We start from the raw sequence: 17,984 nt of genomic DNA on the forward strand, positions 1-17,984 counted from the left end.
ATGAATATTTTCGTTCAATCCTGACGAAAATCCCAAAGTAAATACGATGATCATTCCCATTTTACAGGTGAGGAGCCTGAGGGAGAGAGGACTGATGAAGGAGCCAAGCCTCAAAGCCATCTTATAAGCACCAAGCTACAAAGGGCAAAAGATGAGAAGCTGGTTCTCCCATCCTCGGTCTTCCCTTTTGGGGGCTAAGCCCTGAGCCCGTTCACTCTGCCGCTCCCACCACCACCACCGTCCTGGGAACATGTGCCAAAAGCTAGAAAAGCGTTGCGTTTCTCTCGTTGCCCGCCCTTCCCGGCCGCCCGCGGAGATGCCCAGCGGCTGTGGGGCCTCCTCCATCCAGCCCAGACGCCAGCGCACGGACGTGCCAGGGCGGCGTGGCTCACCTGGACCGCGGTGCCTCTTCTCCATCCAGATGTAGCAGTTGTTCTGCGCCACCCCAGTCTGCGAGTCCAGGAAGGGGAGGCGCACGCTGCGTTCTGCGCAGAGCCGCGAGTTATAGCTCCGGCAGTGCTCGATGGCTTCCTTGTAGAACTGGTCCCCAAGCCTGCCCAGGAGAGGGAGAGAGACAGGGGTGAGGCCAGGGAACACACCCAGAGGGAAACTGAGGTTACTCACCTACCTCCCTGGGGAGCTTATGCAGTTATGAAGACCCAGGCAAGGAGTACCAAGAGCCTTGCCAAGGGACAGATTCCGACTTGGTGTCAGGTCTCAACCAGGTTCTGTTTCCCATACCAAATCCACCAGGGAATTCAGAATCCCCTTGAACAAAGAGCCTAGGGCCCCTAGATAAACCACCAGTAAAAGTGACCAGTCCCTGTTCCAGGAAGCATGAGATCCCGTTCTGGAATAGAAGTGTCTCTGGAACAATCTTCTACCTGGGTTCTACCAGGAGCTCAGGCTTCTAGAGCCCCCTCACTAACATCCTCTGTTAGCCACACTTTGTTCTCAGTAATCGCCAGCAAAAGCACTCTAGAATGAACCCAACACCTGCATAGAGGGACAGCTTTCCATTACAATAGAAGAGAAACACACCCCATATAAACACAGACCAGAAGGGTAGAGGAAATATCCCATAAAAGCAGAGAGAGCTATTATGGTGAAAGTAGGCACAGAGGAGCATGCACCAATCTTTTAAAACCACACACTTAAAGGAAAATAACGTTCTAAATGAAAACAGAGGGAGAGTTTGCGATAATAGTTGAATTTTGAATTCAAGATAATTTAATTCTTGGGATCTAAACCACAAATAGAAAGACCTTCCTGATTTGTTGGAGTGGTGATCTGATTAAACAAAGTAAATTTTATGTTCCTGAATCTTTTGTATCCTTGGACCTGTGGTGATGCTACTAAATTTTAAGAGAGTATCCTTTTCAAGAACCAAAAACATAACATTGGTAAAACTGATCAAATATAAAGCATAAAAAAAAAATCAGAGAGATCAAATACCTAACAAATAAAAGACAGGCACATGTTGGAGGTTAATAAATGTCTCAAGGAAATACGAATGTAATAACATAATCTCTGCCAGGTAGACTTGCACTTCTTTGTGGGGCGGTGGGAGGAAAGGCAGGAAGAGGAGGAGCCACAAGGATTGCAGGGCCAGAGGGAGAATTAAGTAGCTCATTTTGAAGCAACATTATGAATGTCCCTTTGTTTTGATTCTATGTAGATTTGAAGAAGCCAAAATCAGGGTGAGAAAGTCTCTAAGTCAAAAATAATGTATAGTTCTTAACCAAAATATTTAGAGGACTAAAGAAAGCAAAATTTTAGAGGGATTTTTGTACTCTTTAAAAAAAAAAAAATCAGGGGATCAGAGTCTACCAAAGAGTTTGAAGAAAATTTCTTATTCTGGGAGGATACAACCATGGAAGCTTCTGAGGCATCTTTTGGAAATCGCTTATGGACATGCCTCCTCAAAAAAAAGCCCCTTGCTCCTTTTCCCCCTGTGAACATCTTCAGCCTCACAAGGAAGGCATAACGTGCTCAGAAAGTGTCCTAGCAGTTGCAAAACCAAACTGTAATCAAATTATAATAGCCACACAGCTGGAAATGAATTGGGGGGATGGAAGCCCATTAAAATGCTATAAAACGGAACATGAGCTGATGTAATCAAAGATGGTAACAAGGATCATGAGATTGATCAAAAATAAAGAACCATTTCCTACAAAGCGTTCACATCTGTGTCCCACCAGCTTAAATGTCCCCGCTGCTAAGGCGACAGAGCTCAGTGCAAACAGAACTTTTCCAGACAGCTCAGCCCAGGCAAGATGACACACAGCCCCATCCAGGGTGTCCTGGATGTTCCAGCTCCTTCATGAAACCGCGACCAGCCACGCCACATTGATGAGAACTGACAAGAACACATAACAGAGAGGTGTCCAATGTGAGAAACAGTCATCTGGTTTCCCACGATCTTTTGGCAGATGGCCAAAATAGATGTTAACTCTTCCAACCCCGGAAATTCTGCTGAAAGAGAATCCATAAAACAAGCAAACAGTACACTAGAACCCATAGACTGGGGAGAAGGCTTCCACTCTCAAAACAAACTCTGGAAGCCGGCATAAAAGAAAACGAGTACAGGGTCTCAAATTAGACTCTTCTTCATTCGCTCCTAACTTGCTTCCCACAGCTTCAGTCCCAAAGAGAGAAACAAGAAAGGGAAGTTGCTGAAAACGAAAAGTGCGTTTGGCCAAGTCCGTGCCCCACACCAAATGGAACAAGAAAGTCAAACAAAGTGGTGCGTTGGGTGAAAATTAATTTCATCTTAAATACTTTCCACTTTCCGTAACATGCGATGTTATTAGTAACAGGCATGCTGGGGGGAAATGTGTATTTTTAAACGTAATCTTTGTGTGAACGATACCTCTCTTACCTAAACAGAGAAAACCTTCTTCGGACTGGAACAACGTATTAAAGATTGAACCTGCAAAAATGTGACATCCAACACCCTCTCTGCCCGCACCCCCCCAACCCCGTCTCCAGGCAAGTCACTTTTAAACAGACCAGGCATTGGCAAAGACTCGGAAACAAAAGTTTAAAGCCTTTCTCAAGATACAGGAGGGGAAAAGAGACTTCAGCCTCTTTGATAAATTCAAGCAGCACCTCTCCAAAAGTTAATTAGCCAAAATCTTCACAGGGCTTGTTCTGCTCTCCAGAAGAAAATCGATGGCCAGGTCTCCCTAACCCGTGGAAAGCAATTTAAAAAGGAGAGAGGACAAATGTCCTGTTCAATATGGGATTTCTTTGAAAAAGAAAAAAAAAATCCCACAATGATAGGATCCCAGGGGTGACATTTGCATTCAAGGTGCAAGGGGCAGAGAGAGCAGGGAAAGGCTGGCAGAGTGACTCATTTCTGTGGAGCGGTGACCAGCATGCCCCAGGCTGGGTCAGGCACGGCCCAGCCTCAGCCATCACCTGTCTGCATCAAACCAAGAGGGCTGGATTACCACGGGATGATAGATGTCTTGGGCTGGAAGAAGCTGGCACAAGGCAGAGTAGAATGATGTTCTCATCAACAGCCTACTTCAGGCTACCCAAGGCTGCAATCAGAAGCAGGAAAGGCACAGGAGAACAAATTGCTGGGCTCCCTGCCTGTTAGAGCAGGAGCCCCCCACAGCCTGCAGCTTGGAACAGGGCTGGCTGCCCAGTTCTGGGGGGCACCGTGAGGGATGAGATCCCTCAGCGATCAAATCTGGAGTAAGGGAGTCATAGCTCTCAGAACTTTCCAGTGACCCTCCTTGAGCATAACTATGGAAAAAACAGATTCCAGGGAACCAAAGAGGATTCAGAGGGGTACAAATAAGACTCCTCTAAAACGATTGCCAACTAGGCTCCAAATGTCCTTTCAGAGCCCATCACGGCCCCTCCAAGACCCTCTGCTCCTTTTCTTCTCATGCTTCCACCTCTCTCTCTCAACACCATGCTTATTCGCTTAGATTCCATATCCACTGCCCTGAGCTAACTCTCAGGTCCAATCCTCCAACCCAGATACCTGGGGCTCCTCTCTCTTCACTGTCCCTCTGGTCCTGTGTTCTGACCCAAGAACAGGTGGTCCTGCCATCCCCCAAACACGTGTCCAAAAGCAAATTCCTCATCTCCTGCCAGTAGCTTGCTCCCTCCCCAGAGTCTCCATTCTTCTATGGTTGGGGGTGGTGTTGGGGTGGAGGGAAACCTGAGAGAACACCACTCTTATATCTCCCCAGCAAGGTGTCCTTGATCCTTCTCCTTCCTTCATCCCATCTGGCATTGGATTCTCCCCTTTCTCAGGAAGTTGCCCCTTCTTTCCATTCCCGCTGCATGGCCACCAGTCCCTTTTGACTAAAAACAGGACCTTGGCCCATCATTGCTATTTGTGCACATAAACAGAGATAAGCAGAGATAACAAGAAGTCCTAGCCTGTGGCAGGATTTCTGGCCCCTCCATCCCCGCCATGGGCCCCTCCTCTTCTCTGTGGGCACCTGGATTTCCTGCTGTCTCACCCAGCTGCCCACACTTCCACCATCGCCCACAAATGCACATTAAGACTCATCTACACCATACATTAATTTCCTCCTGTTTACATTGAAGTATATTGAACTCTAACTGCACTGTGGAAAGCCATCTCCCATTTATGTAGCATTTTATAATAACTAGCAAGCAGGGGGCAATATTCTGGAAGATGCAAGAACCTTTCCATTTTCCTCACCGTTACAGTCCCTAAAGCTGCCCTTCGAAGAGAGCCAGGTTGAGTGTTTGCTGTGGACTGAATTGTTTCCCCTGAAATTCATCTGTGGAAGCCTGAACCTCCCAATGCTCTAGTATTTGGAGATGGGGCCTATGGGAGGTAATTAGTTCATGAGGATGGAACCCTCGTGATTGGATTGGTGCCCCTATAAGAAGAGAGAGAAGAATGACCTCTCTCTCATTCTCTCCCTCTCTCTCTCTTCCCCCAAAGAGCAGCATTTTCTGCCACTTTGTGGCATACTAGCTGCTTCAGCTGGTTGGTACCTTCCACACCACACACACACACACACACACACACGGACTCACTGATGCAGTGTCTTTGAGGCTGGTGGATGCCAACCCAAACTTCCATCCTAAGACTTTAAGCAGCAGGGTGGCTGGGGCCAAACCTCAGGCAACAAGGGGAGCTGAATAGCTGTTGCATGATGATCCCAGCAGCCCAAAGCCCGCCCCAAATACAAAAACAGCACCTGGCTTATTTCCTGCTCTATCCCCAAGCTCAGCACAGAACTTGCCATATTGGGTTGAATGGTGAATGAATGAATGAATGAATGAATCTTCGTCTGACCTTCCTGTATATATGAATCAGACCACCCTACCCCTGGACCCCAATACCCTTTACTCAAGTCCTTCCTTCAACCTGAAATTCTTGCCTCTTGCCCCTGGCCTGGCCAATCTTAATCTGTTCAAGGGCCAGCTGAAGGCTTGCTTCTTCCAGGACACACACCTACCCCCAACCCAGTTATCCCTGCCAACAGTGTTTGCCCTCCGCCCTCTCAGAGCTCCCCGACTGTCTCAGTTGTGTTTGGCCGGTCTCTACCATCCTTCTTATCTCTTCCCACTCAACTAGATTATAAGAATCTTGAAGACAGGAACCAAGAGCTATGTATGTCCATGTTAGCCAACCAAGCACAGTGCTCACACTACAGAGAACATGATAAATATTGATTACTTGATTGAAATGTCAGGTCATCCTAATGGAAGCTTCCCAGCTGGGAGATGCTGGGGGACACTCTTTCTCCATATGCTGATGAGGTGAGCCTGAAACTATCTGGCTTCTCCAGAGCACAAGCTTAGGCAGCTGAAAATGGATATCCTGCAAGCTTGAATCTCACTGAATTTTCCCTATCATCTTAAAAAAGATCCCTTTGGCTTTCAAGATTTTCATTTCTCCACCTACAATATTCGTGCCACTGTGCAAGACACAGAACTAATATTCCCCTTCTCTGAACTTTACAAGAAGCTCGCTGAATGTGGTGCTGTCATCAGAACACCTTAGGAGGACTAGCTCTTCCTCTGCTGATGCAGATGTGCCTTCGGTGCTTATCAAGAATGCCATCACCCCAGTCTCCAGAAGAATGGTCTAGGGAGTGGCGCTCAAACTTTGGGTTGTGTCAGAATCAGTGGGGGCAAGTGGGGCTGTGAAATTCTGATTCTGGAGGTCTGGCATGTAATCTAGACATCTGTATTTTTGACAGATCCCCCAGTAATTCTGAGAAATATGAGACTCACTGACCTGAGGATAACTCCCCACTCTCCAAAGCAAGGGGAAGAACAAGAGGGCCTTGTGGTGATGTCTTTCGGCCACATTCTAATGGCAGAGCAGGAAAGCCCAGCTAGCTGACTTTAACTCAGCTGGGTTTGTTCCTGAAATTTCTTTTCTGGCAGCTGGCATGGATTAAGCAGCACTAACCTGTAGCACACTAGCCCCACAGAAATCCTCATCCCTCGTGAAACATCCAAGAGGCCTGGTTAAGGCAAATTTATGGAGAAGATCCTAACTAACATTCTTTGAGTCACTCTGGCAGTAACTCTGACCTTCAAACATCGCAAGAAAGTCACCTTGGGGACAAGGGTGTTGCCTTGCAAAAGCCAAATCTGATGAAGAATTTGAACCCTAAAACCCCTATCATGACTTAAATGCCATGCAGTCTGATGTTCAGGCCTGCTAGACCCAATAAATCCCTTTTCCAGCATCTACTCTGGTGAAGACTTTTCAGGGACTTATTATGCAAAGCTGCCTAAGCAAGACGGAATTTATGTTGAACCTGGCCATGATTTCTGAGCTGCCACTGGGTGTTCTGATGACATACGCAACTCAGGGTTGGTGTCAAGGGGCTGCCAAGGACAAGAGACTGGAGGCAGGAGGGGGAAAAGGATGATTCCTTCCAGTAAATAATGGAGGTGTGGGGGGGTCAGGAAAGGGGGATGCTCCAGAGAGGAAGAGGACTGTAGCCTTTCTTGTATCCAAGGTTTGCCTTTCAAATGGCATCCAGACGTGACAAAATAAATCTCTTCTCTGGAGGCTAAAGAATGTGTAGAATGCAACCAACTTTCAAAAGTGGGGAAAAAAAAAAAAAGACTGCTTTATTAGGGTAAAGCATACCTAGAAAGAAAACACACGCCCATCACAGAAACTTCATTGATTAAGAAAGTATTTTTAGTTTCCCTGGTTCATAGGCTGAGTCCTCTCTGAAACCCCAGCTATGAGCTGGGCACCCGGATGTTGTCCCTCAGGTGTGCTTGCCAGTAGAAGGGGAACATTGATTAGAGACAATTCTCGGATAAACATATCCTCAGACCCCATCTTCGCTGCTGGAATACGAGGGCCTCAAGGCTGTCCTCCCCGATAAAGGGAATATTGGCCTGGCATTTAAAACACAGCCACAAATAACACATCCTCGGTAGTCAATTCTCAATGCAGCAGTCCAAGTGATCTTTTTAAAATGGAAATCAGATCATGACATTCTCCTTCTTAAATCCCTCCAATGGCTTTCACAGCACTCAAAATAAAATCCAAACTCCTTCTCCTAGCTGTAGGCCCCCAGACTGTCTGGCCATGTCCACCTTTCCTACTTCCTCTTGTCCCCTGCCCTCTTGTCCACTCAACCCCATCCTCACTGCACTTCTCTCTGTCCTTTGTATATACCAAAATCATCCCACCTCAGGACTCTTGAACATGCTATTTCCTCTCGTTGTATACAGCTCCCCCAGGTCTTCTCATGGCTGGGTTCTTCTCAGAAGAGTCTTCTTTGACCCACCCTAAGGCACTCTACTCCACCCCTGCCTTAGTCCTTGCTATGTCCCATTCTGTTTTATTTTTTTCATTATACTCACCGACTACCAACCTTTTTCTGCTTTTTTCTTTGCTTGCTGGTTGTCTCTACATAACAAAATTATGAACTCCGTAAGAGCAGGGTCTTTATTTCTCTTGTCTACCACTCTCTGAACCTAACACATGATCTGGCGCAAAGGTAATGGCTCAACAGATAACACCGAAAAAAAATTAGTGAAAATCCCAGGCTACCTGCAACAGCCAGCTGGGCTGGTACAGGAGCCTGGCTCCCCAGAGGGCAAGAAGGTCATTGCTAGGGGGAGGTCCCAACACAGGGAATGAGAATGACACCACCACCTTCTCACTTCTGATCCTCCCTGCCTGACACACTCATCACTGGATTAGGAGCCTATTCCACAGTCCATACTTGAATCTTGCTCGGGACCCAATGGATGCCACACAAACACTACAAAACCTGCAGAGAAGTAGGGTCAAGGGAATAAATGATGCCCTTCATGACATCAGCTCTTCTCTCCTATGCCCAAAAAGAACATTCCAGGCCTGATACTAGCACTGTAAACTAGCAGTGCCAGACGATGGTCCCCAATGTACCTACTCCAGTTTCCTGAAAGGACCTGTCTCTGAATTAACCTCCTCTGCATGTTCTTTCCCTGAGAGCTGATCCATGTCCTCTTCCAGAGCCCCCAGCCTATGGGTAGTGGCAGGGGCAGGAGCAGGATGGGGGTGGGGAAGCACTGCTTGACGGGAAATCAATGGGAACTTGAAGGTCATCCGGAGGGCGCTGTCTCCCCATCATGCACCTGCTGGGATGGGATTTGTGGTCCTGACCTCGCTTGGGGGCCTCTGCCCTCCTGTCAGAGTTGGTTAAAATCAGCCGGTAGAAGCAAACGCCCTGCAGACCAAATGATCTCCAGGCTGCCCTTCTAAGGGACATCAAGCCAAACAAAGAAGCACTGAGTCTCATTTAACCTGCCACTAGGTTGAGAGCCACCCCAATTTCTCTTGGCAGTCCTCTGAGAAAACTGCCTCAGGCCTGCTAGTTTTTGAGGCACATGCTTATAAACCTTTTAATAAGGACAAAACAAAGCCAGGATGACCAAGAGGCTGGTCATGTCGCCAAACTTAAATTCTCTGGTAGAAAAGATCGACCTATTCTGGGAAACAAAGAAGAACAAAACTAAAAGGTAAATGTACCCTAGAAATACCTAAATCTTCCCTTATAATCTCTACATCCTGGGATGAAGACAAAAGATATCAGAGCCTCCATACTGCTGAAGGGAAGCCTATTTTTCTTGCAAACCCAACAATATAAGGGGACCTGACTGTATTTAAAATCTGACCCTCCTTCCCTCATGGACCTGTTCTCAAGTTCCCGTCCTCCCTCACTCCCTCCCTTCCTTCTATCCTACCTCATCAAGAGTCACTTGACATACAAGTCAGCCTACATCTCCAAGCCAAGAATTGAAGATGAATCAGGTATAAAAACGAGGAAGAGACATCCTTGACGTATTTACAGAAGGGCAACAACAAGATGGTGGTAACAAAAACTGTGGCCTAGCCACCATTTACTGAGCACTTACTATATGCACCAGGTGCTGTTCTAAGCACTTGACAGATTATTTCATTTCATCCTCATCCAGCCCCATCTTATTATTTCCCTCCATTCCACAGATGAGGAAACGGAGGCACGCAGAGTGTTCAGTGTCTTGCACATGGTATCAGGTGGTGCTATGAAGCTATAAATCCAGGCAATTTCAGTCCAGAACCTTGCTCTCAGCCTCTCACAGGGGCACCACTGCCCCCTCACTGAGAGCTGAACCTCCCAAACTGGAATAACCTGAACAGCACTCCTTTTACTGGGAGTGGGGAGGGGGGCACCAGGTTTTTCTAAAAGCATCACCGATTTGCTGGGTGATCTCAGCCATTTCTCTTCTTGTGCCTCAGTTTCCCAAACTGCCAACCAGTTCCAGAGGTACTGTTAGTCACAGAGCCTGTCACAGAGCCACCTCTTAGTAATTCAAGAAGTAGGTTGGTTATGGAGCTGCCTGAAAAGATACCATCAGAGAAATACAAAACGTTATTATGTGGTTTAGAAACCAAATCCATCCCACAGGTGAACAAGGGGAAACGGGCTTTGAGAAGCCCTGTGGCTCTCTCTGAATGTTAACTGAAGGGACAAAAAGCAAAATGCCAGATTACCATAAGAATTCCAGGTGCTAGAGATTGTCTAATGCAAAGGGCTTCCTGTACTGCCAGGAAAACCAATAACCAGAGAGGTGAAGTAATTTCCTCTAGTCACACGGGGGCCAGGGCTTAGATTAGATCCTCGGCAGCCAGGCTCCTAGTCCCAGGATTTCTCCACTGTCTCCAGCAGGGGTCTGCAAATGACAGCCCTGGGGCCACGTGTAGCCCCCACAAATTCCTACCAATAAAGTTTTATTGGAAGACAGCCACGTGCACTTATGTGCATATGGTCCGATCTCCTCTCAGGCGGCAACGGTGGCGTTGAGGAGTTCCAACAGTGATTGCGTGACCTGCAAAGCCTTCTGGACCTTTATGGAAAGTTTGCCAACTCCCGGTTTATAACCTAAGTCTCGAATGATGAAAAGACTCCACCCTTGGAATAAAAGAAAATAGCATGGGAGGCCGAGAGTCACAAAGCTCAAGCAGAGCATTTGACAATTATCCCAGCTTGGTACAACTTAATAAAAACCCATAAATATGGTTAATAATAAGGAAAACAAGCACGAGCTCACCCTACCTATTTAATAATTATTGTTAACTACAGCATGCAAAACTCATCACTGGAAATTACTTTTTTTTCTAGCCTCTCTCAAAAGCCCTTTCTCCTTAGAAGCCGCTGTTGGCCAATGAGCGAAGCAGGCTTCCCACAGTTGCAGAGGCCTCATCTCCTCCTGTGGAGTGAAAGTAGGGGCACTGAGATCACTGTCCCCTCCCTGAGTGCCCAAATCCTCCTTGACCCCTCTTTCCAAATAACACGATTATGAACCACCAGGCACAGATGAGGCTCTCGTCCAGGCTTTTCCTGCCTCCCATGCCTCCCTGCCTCCTTCAACCCCTCTCGCCTCTCCAGAAGCACTAGGCTTCCAGAAGCATCCCAGCCCTTGGCTGTTTGGGTGAGGACATTCTATCATGCCCTGGAGTGGAGGGATAGGGCTTGGTCCCGAGAGGCTCATGGGGAAATCAAGGCGGGACCTTGGGTCCTGGTCTAAGTTGGAATTTGGTCACTGTGTCTTCAGCAAGTCCATCAACCCCTCTGGACCCCAGGTTCTCCTCTGTCAAATGGAGAGAATCCTCTTCACATATACCAGACGATGGAAAATACAGAGTCAGAATGGACAGACAGGGCAAGCCAGCCAGGCAGCACCCAGGGTCCAATCTCACCAGGATTAGAACATCACCGGAACTGTGGAGTTTGGAGAGGCTTATATTCAACAGCATTATCTGAGGCAGAGAACTTCGATATATTGGACACATTTTGCGTGGCCCAGGCCCAGCTTACACTGAGGTGCAAGCAATCAGTAGTAACAACTCCTGCTTCCCCCCTCAAACGTGCCCTTGCTTGGCTGGTAGCAGATAGGCTGTGTGGGGTCAGAGGGAGGTAAGAGCCCCTCCACCCTGAACACGGTCAGCGATGGCAATAAATAGGCTTGGAGGGAAATCACATCCAGTCTGGCCAAGAACTGGGGTGTGGGTCGGGGCCGAAACTGGACAACTCAGGACCAGAGAGGAAAGGCTGTTTCCAGCTGTCCCTCATCAGGCCTTCTGCCTTTTTCTATAGTTGTTAAACAAATACTTAGAGAACATGAGCCAAAGCATGAGCTCCCTACCAGGAGGCCCACAGGCTTGGAGAGAAGAGGGGGCTTCAGAAAGTTCTACGAGCAGGAGATGTGCCAACAGGTGCCCACTACCTGCCCACTGTGCTAAGCACCTGACCTCCCTTCTCTTCATCCCTGGGACCAGGTATGGTCCTGGCCCTTCCTAGAGCCTGACGCTGACCCAACAGCGCTAGGTAAGGGCATTTCTGGGGACCTGGGCCCAAGGGAAGAACCTTAGGGCTTCCTTCTGTTAGTCAAGACTCTTCCCCACAGGGGCTGCACCTCGTCCACCAATCTCTGCTGAACTTCAGGGGTGCGGGGGGTGGTGGTGTGCTGTGTTCTGGGACCTCCATCATTAAGAGAGCCAAGAGGCAAGCAAAGAGAAGCGTCCCAAAGAGCCTGCTTGAGCAGTAGGCTGAGGTCTGTAGGGGAGGAGGGCCGGACGGGCAGCTGATTAGAGGAAAGGCAAGACAGAAGGAAGAGGAGGGGAATGGGGGGCGAGGAGGGGACAGGAGTCAATATTTGTGGAGGGGGGATGGCCTCCAGCACATGCCCCACAGCCATCAATATCTCTTCTGAGGACAGGTTATCTGGGCGATTTATGCTCTCTAATAATTACCTTGCAGAGGGTTCCACTTATCTTACCACAAGAATCTGCCAGTTGCCAGACACACAGGGTTCTGGTTAATTCCATCCACACTGCCATCCACCTCCACCTCGTCCTCCCAGCTCCCCAGCTCTTGTCCTCTGACCTCTAACCTCTCCTCCTCTCTCTGGCCTGGGGGACGTTGAGGGTAGAAGAGTCTCAACAACCTCCCTCAGAGTTCAGGGCCCCATAGGAGCTGACGGAGGGGGGCAGGGGAACCTCCCTTCCCAACAAATATGAGAGGTAAGTTGAGGCTCATCCCAGGAACATGCACACGGCTACAAAAGGCTATGTCGGAAGGGCAGACACCGATTTGATTGTCCTTTCTTCACCTGCTGCCATCAGATCTGGTCAGCATTTTCATTTTTCTGTCCCCACAACCCTCCTGAGAGCCTTCCCTTCCCTCCTGCAGCCCTTTGATCACGACCCCACCAGTAATGGTCATCAGGCTTATTCAACGAGCATCAGATGCTGCCTGGTGAGACCGATCTCCATGAACACATGTCTCGGACCCACTGTGAGCTCCTCACAGACAGAGTCCTTGGCTCACGGCTCCCCGGCACCAAGTCAACTCCTGAGCCTCAGCAGCGACAATACCACCAGGTGGCCCTTACCATGGGCCAGCTTCCAGAGCGGTCCAAGTTCATTAGAAAGAAGAACACATGTCATCTTTGCAGCAACCTCATGAGAGAGACGCTTTTCCTATTCCCCCATGACACAGATGAGGACCCTGTGACAGCTGTGGTCATAGGCTCAGGGTCCCCGAGGGAGCGGCCAAGTCGAGGATTGAACCAGGCGTTCCCGTCTCAGAGTCTGGACTCTTCAACACTGTTCTGCACCGCCTGGCAGTAAAAGTCTACAGACCCGCTGGAACATTTTATATCATATCTACCCACTTATTTATGCCCTCCTGTTCTAAAAGAATAATTTGTGTTAAAGTAATAGTAACACCAGCCAACAACTAAGGATCCTCAGGCACGTAAGGGTGCCAGTCACGGGCTAAGAAATCTCCACTTAGTGCAGCCCAGGTGGCTCAGCGGCTTAGCGCTGCCTTCAGCCCAGGGTGTGATCCTGGAGACCCTGGATCGAGTCCCACGTCAGGCTCCCTGCATGGAGCCTGCTTCTCCCTCTGTGTCTCTGCTTCTCTCTCTTTCTCTCTGTGTCTCTCATAAATAAATAAAATCCTTAAAAAAAAAAAAAAAAGAAAAGAAATCTCCACTTAGGGCACCTGAGTGGCTCAGTGGTTGAGCATCTGTCTTCGACTCTGGGCATGATCCCAGGGTCCTGGGATCGAGTCCCACATCAGGTTTCCCGCAGGGAGCCTGCTTCTCCCTCTGCCTGTGTCTCTGCCTTTCTCTGTGTGTCTCTCATGAATAAATAAATAAAATCTTTTTAAAAAGGGAGGGAGGGAGGGAGGGAGGGAGGGAGGGAGGGAGGGAGGAAGGAAGGAAGGAAGGAAGGAAGGAAGGAAGGAAGGAAGGAATCTCCACTCAATCCTCATGTCCACCCAAGAGGCAGCTGCTATCACCAACTGGAAGCTCCGCTCCCCAAGCCACCTCTCTGCCCCAGAAACACCAGCCTGCCCCTCCTCCGGGCCTTGGTACCCGCAGGGCCCACACCGGGCACGTTCCTCATCTCTACAGGGTGGCTGCTTCTGCTCCTTGGGTCCTGCTCACTCCCACCTCCTCGAGGCCATCCCTAAACTCCTTCTCTCTAGCACTCCCTCTTTCTTTACCCACCCCCCTGATTAATGGTCTTTTTAATAACTTTGCCAACTATCAAAAATTATTTTATTAGCATTTACTTACTACCTGTCTTTCTACACAAGATACTTAAGCTCCCAGGACAAAGACTGGTCTAGTTGGTTCACCTCTGCATGGCCGGTGACGAAAAGTACATACCTGGTGTACAGTAGATGGAGAAATAATATCCCCACTGGGCCTCACACCATCCTCACGGCCTGCTCAGCCAGACCCTTTGTCTCATGGAAAGCCCTATCTTCGTTTACCGGGTTCCGGTGACCCCGGCGTCCTGTGGAGTACCTCAGTACTTCACTGCACCCCGCTAGGAGGTAGAACACACATCTTTAGCATTCCCACCTCACGGATGAGGAAACGGGCTTCGAGAGCTTGCACGGCTGGTCCAGGACCACACAGAAGTAGGGTAAAATCAGTCCTCATTCTGGCAGCCTCCCTGAGTCCATGATATTAATCATTCTGTCACGGAGCCTCTGGCCGGGTCCCCTGGGTGACTCAACTCTCTTCACCCACGTATCCCGAAATGTCCCCGGCCTTCCTTTCTCCAAGCCCTTGCTTCTCTGTGCCAGTTCTCTTGCACTGGCCCTTCCAGGTTCTCTCCACCATTCTTCTCCCTGCGCTGTGCCCCCAGGAGCATGTCCTGGTCAGCCACCTGCCATCTGCCCTCTGCGGCTGGCAGCCTGGGCCAATGGCAAATGGTAGCAGCAGGCCAGAGGGAGGGAAGAGAGCAAGATGGGGCGTCTACTCCCCCAGCCACCTGCTTGCTGGGTCTACTGAAGGTCACAGCTCCCATCAGGCAGCCCTCTCCACATAAGCTACCCTCTCCCCTTGACCTAGCCCCCAGGTACTGTGCCATCTTACCTCCGACGTTGCCCTGCCCCCGCTTTTATAAATAGCCATCTTATTAAGCTCGCCTCAGTTTACTCTGCTGGAATCTGCTGCTTTCTGCTGGCTCTCCAAATGCCACCTGGCCTCTCTGTTCCCTCCAGCACCACCACCACCATCACTGTCCCCTGCCCCCTGTTCCCTGCAGCTGCCTCTGCCAGGCCCTTCTCCACAGCCTGGGGTGTTGGATCCTTCCAAGATCTATAAATAAATGTTGACTTGCTGGCTTGAAGGTTTGCCCTGGCAGCCTTTGCTCTTTGCCTGGGCCCCATCAGCCCCTTTGCTAACCACTGAAGCAATACTGGGGAGAGAGGGGCACGTCAGGGCAGCCCCGCAAGTACACAACAAGCTGTCTGCCTATGACTAAAATGAAAACAGAGGTGATCAGGTCCAATGTGGGGTCCCCTTTGCTAGGATCGGGCTGGTCCTGTGCAGGGTGTTGGAGGACTTTATAGGCGATGTACTGTTGGCTCAGACAAAGCCAACATCACAGCTTTGATAACTTTAGCACAATCTGTCAAGCAACTGCTTGGTGGCAGGTACCGTACTCAACCACCATTGGCATTCCTTCATCATTATATTAATAGATAAGGAAACTCAGGCTCAAAGAGGACACAGAATTCCGCCAATGCCACAGAGCTCCTCAGTGGCAGAGCTGGGATTAGAGTACAGCTCAACTCAAATCCACAGACGTATTTCCCACTGGGCCACGCTGCCTGATAGCCAACCCTATTCTTCTGCAGGAAGGCCACACACTCAAAGCCAGGCAGGCAGCTCAGAGACACTGGCACCCATGGCAGGAAGAGGGGCAGGCAGACTGGGGTATAGGTTAGGGAAAAGAGTGTGGCATGCTCCCTGCTGCCTGGAGTCACTCTGTCCAAGGACCATGACATCGCCCAGCCACAGCAGGCACTGCCCAGCCCAGGGGCCTGGAACATGCCCCCACTGCTCCTTCCTGCAGAGCCAGCGGGGAGCCATGTGCTTGTCCTTGGGCACACACCAGCATGTCAACAAAACAGGCCCGCAGGCATGGGCCCTCCTGCCCTTGCCTGGGACAGTCACAAGGAAACTCTGAAGGGCAGGGCAGAGGGACCAGGCAGCAACAATAAGGGAGGAAGCCTTCCTGCTCCAGGACCTGGAGCTGAACTGTTCTTCCTCCAGTCCTCCCTGCAACCAAAATTTATGTTCCCCTTAACATAATTCAAGGACTCAAGGGTTTTGTTTTGTCTTTTTTGGAAGGCAATGGCAAAAAATGCACACATTTCTGGTGTTAGGGGTGTTCTTGAAGGCAAACATCCTCACTCGTGAGGACACACACACACACACATACACACACACACACACACCAACTCTGGCACCACATAGCCCCAAACAGCCCTGACTTCAGTACTCTCTTGGGCTCCTGGAGAAGCCGGCTCTGCACAGCCTCCTGACCTCAGTCCACATGACTGCTGGCTGGCTCTTGCGCCCCAGAGTAACAAAGCCCTCCCGGGACCGGGCAGCAGTGACACCTGCCTCTGCAGTCCATCCTGCCCCCACCAAGCTCAGGGGTTGTCCATGGCCCTGTCTGATGTGTCCTGACAGGACAAGTTCCAATTAGCAGAGGCCGTTTCCAGTGACCCAGCATGGAATGGGGCCCAAATCTCCAGAGCTATCCTGAACCTCCTCTCCCCTTGCCCCTCCAAATCTTAAATCACTGATGTGACATCTCTAGGCGAAGGGCTCTTACGGCATTGGGTAGACTGGAAAATATCCTGAATAGAGAGTGTTCTTCGAAATAAAACAAAGACAAAAACCAAATGCTGCTGAAATACAAAACTGAGTGCCATCTTAAAATCTGTGCAGTACGGACATGGAGGAGCCTCCTCCAGTCAAAAACTCTCCATCCCTCCCATTAAACACCAAAAACTGAATCTCCACTAAAGAGAGGAGGATGGCAAACATGATTAGACCCAATTAATATATGAAGAAACTAAGAACAGAGGAAGGAAAATCAATAGAATTTCTTTGCTCTGACCACTGCTACAAATGAAGTAATAACTTGAGAGAGATTTGAAGAAGAAGGAAACCAAAAGTGTCAGACAGCAGCCATGAGGCCCTTTAATAAAGCAGCAGCAGCCCGTCTGAACTGGCCGGCCAAAGACCACTAAGGCTGACAAGACATTCCTGGGGATGGCGGGAGGGGAGACAGCTGGGGTCACTTGCCTTCTATTCATTACATAGCACAAGGCTCATCAGTGGTAAATTCTCATCTCGCTCACAAAAGCAAGACATAAAAGGAAGCAAAACGGAAGAAGCATTAGGGACGCCGGTAATTTCTAGACAGGCAAAGGCCACAGGGGCCCCCTGAAGCTTCACACCAAGTTTATGTCCATCATCACTGCCCCATCCCCATCTCTCTCGTCCATATTCAGGGAGGAAGAAAGGAAATTAACAAGCCTGCACCCGACATCCTCCCTGGATCACCAGCTGGGCCATTTGGAGCATCCAAAGATGGGGTGTGGGAAGCCCCAGGGGAAAGGGAGATCTCTCCAGAGATCACCATCCCTACCTCTTCTCGGTGCCTGGGGCTCTGCTGGATGGAAGACGCCGACAAATTCAACAAGAATTTAGCCGGGCCTCCCCGTGAGTCCAGATGGGAGATGCTCAGTAAGATAGCCAGTTCTGTGCTATCTTTGCACCTGCAGGAGTAAATTCCTTGCTGTCCAGCTGGGTTTTCTGGCAGTCCCTCAGTCTACTGCTGTCTCTGGATGGGGTTCAAAAAAGTGCTCCTGGCCTGAGTGGTCGTCATTCGTTCATTCAGCCAGTAAATGTTTAAGGAGCGCTGAGTCTATGCCACAGCACATGTGTGAGAGGCAGCACACCATTTAAGTGAGCAGCAAGTGTGTGGGTTGGAGTCCTGGCTCCTCGTTTACTTGCTCTCTGGCCTATTGACCCCCAGAGCTTCACTTTCCTCATCTGTAAAGTGAGGGTGACTATAGGACCCTCCTCTTCAGACCACTGGGAACCAATGATATAACCTCACCATGAGCGATCAGTAAATATTAGCT

The 17,984-nt window shown here is 49.4% G+C and overlaps 1 protein-coding gene across 7 annotated transcripts in view; it reads right to left on the reverse strand.

Moving 5' to 3' along the window:
* Window positions 1-17,984, reverse strand: part of DPF3 (double PHD fingers 3) — a 259,291-nt gene that overhangs the window by 157,490 nt on the left and 83,817 nt on the right. For 6 of the 7 annotated variants that reach the window (XM_077909873.1, XM_077909871.1, XM_077909872.1 and 3 more), the window contains exon 2: window positions 393-553. In XM_077909873.1, the coding sequence (XP_077765999.1) occupies window positions 393-553 (161 nt within the window). Of the gene's footprint in view, window positions 1-392; window positions 554-14,910; window positions 15,068-17,984 lie in introns of those variants that run through there. The other variant, XM_077909877.1, reaches the window with a different exon arrangement.

The sequence above is a fragment of the Canis aureus genome, chromosome 9, assembly GCF_053574225.1.
Source record: "Canis aureus isolate CA01 chromosome 9, VMU_Caureus_v.1.0, whole genome shotgun sequence".
NCBI classification, from domain to species: domain Eukaryota; kingdom Metazoa; phylum Chordata; class Mammalia; order Carnivora; family Canidae; genus Canis; species Canis aureus.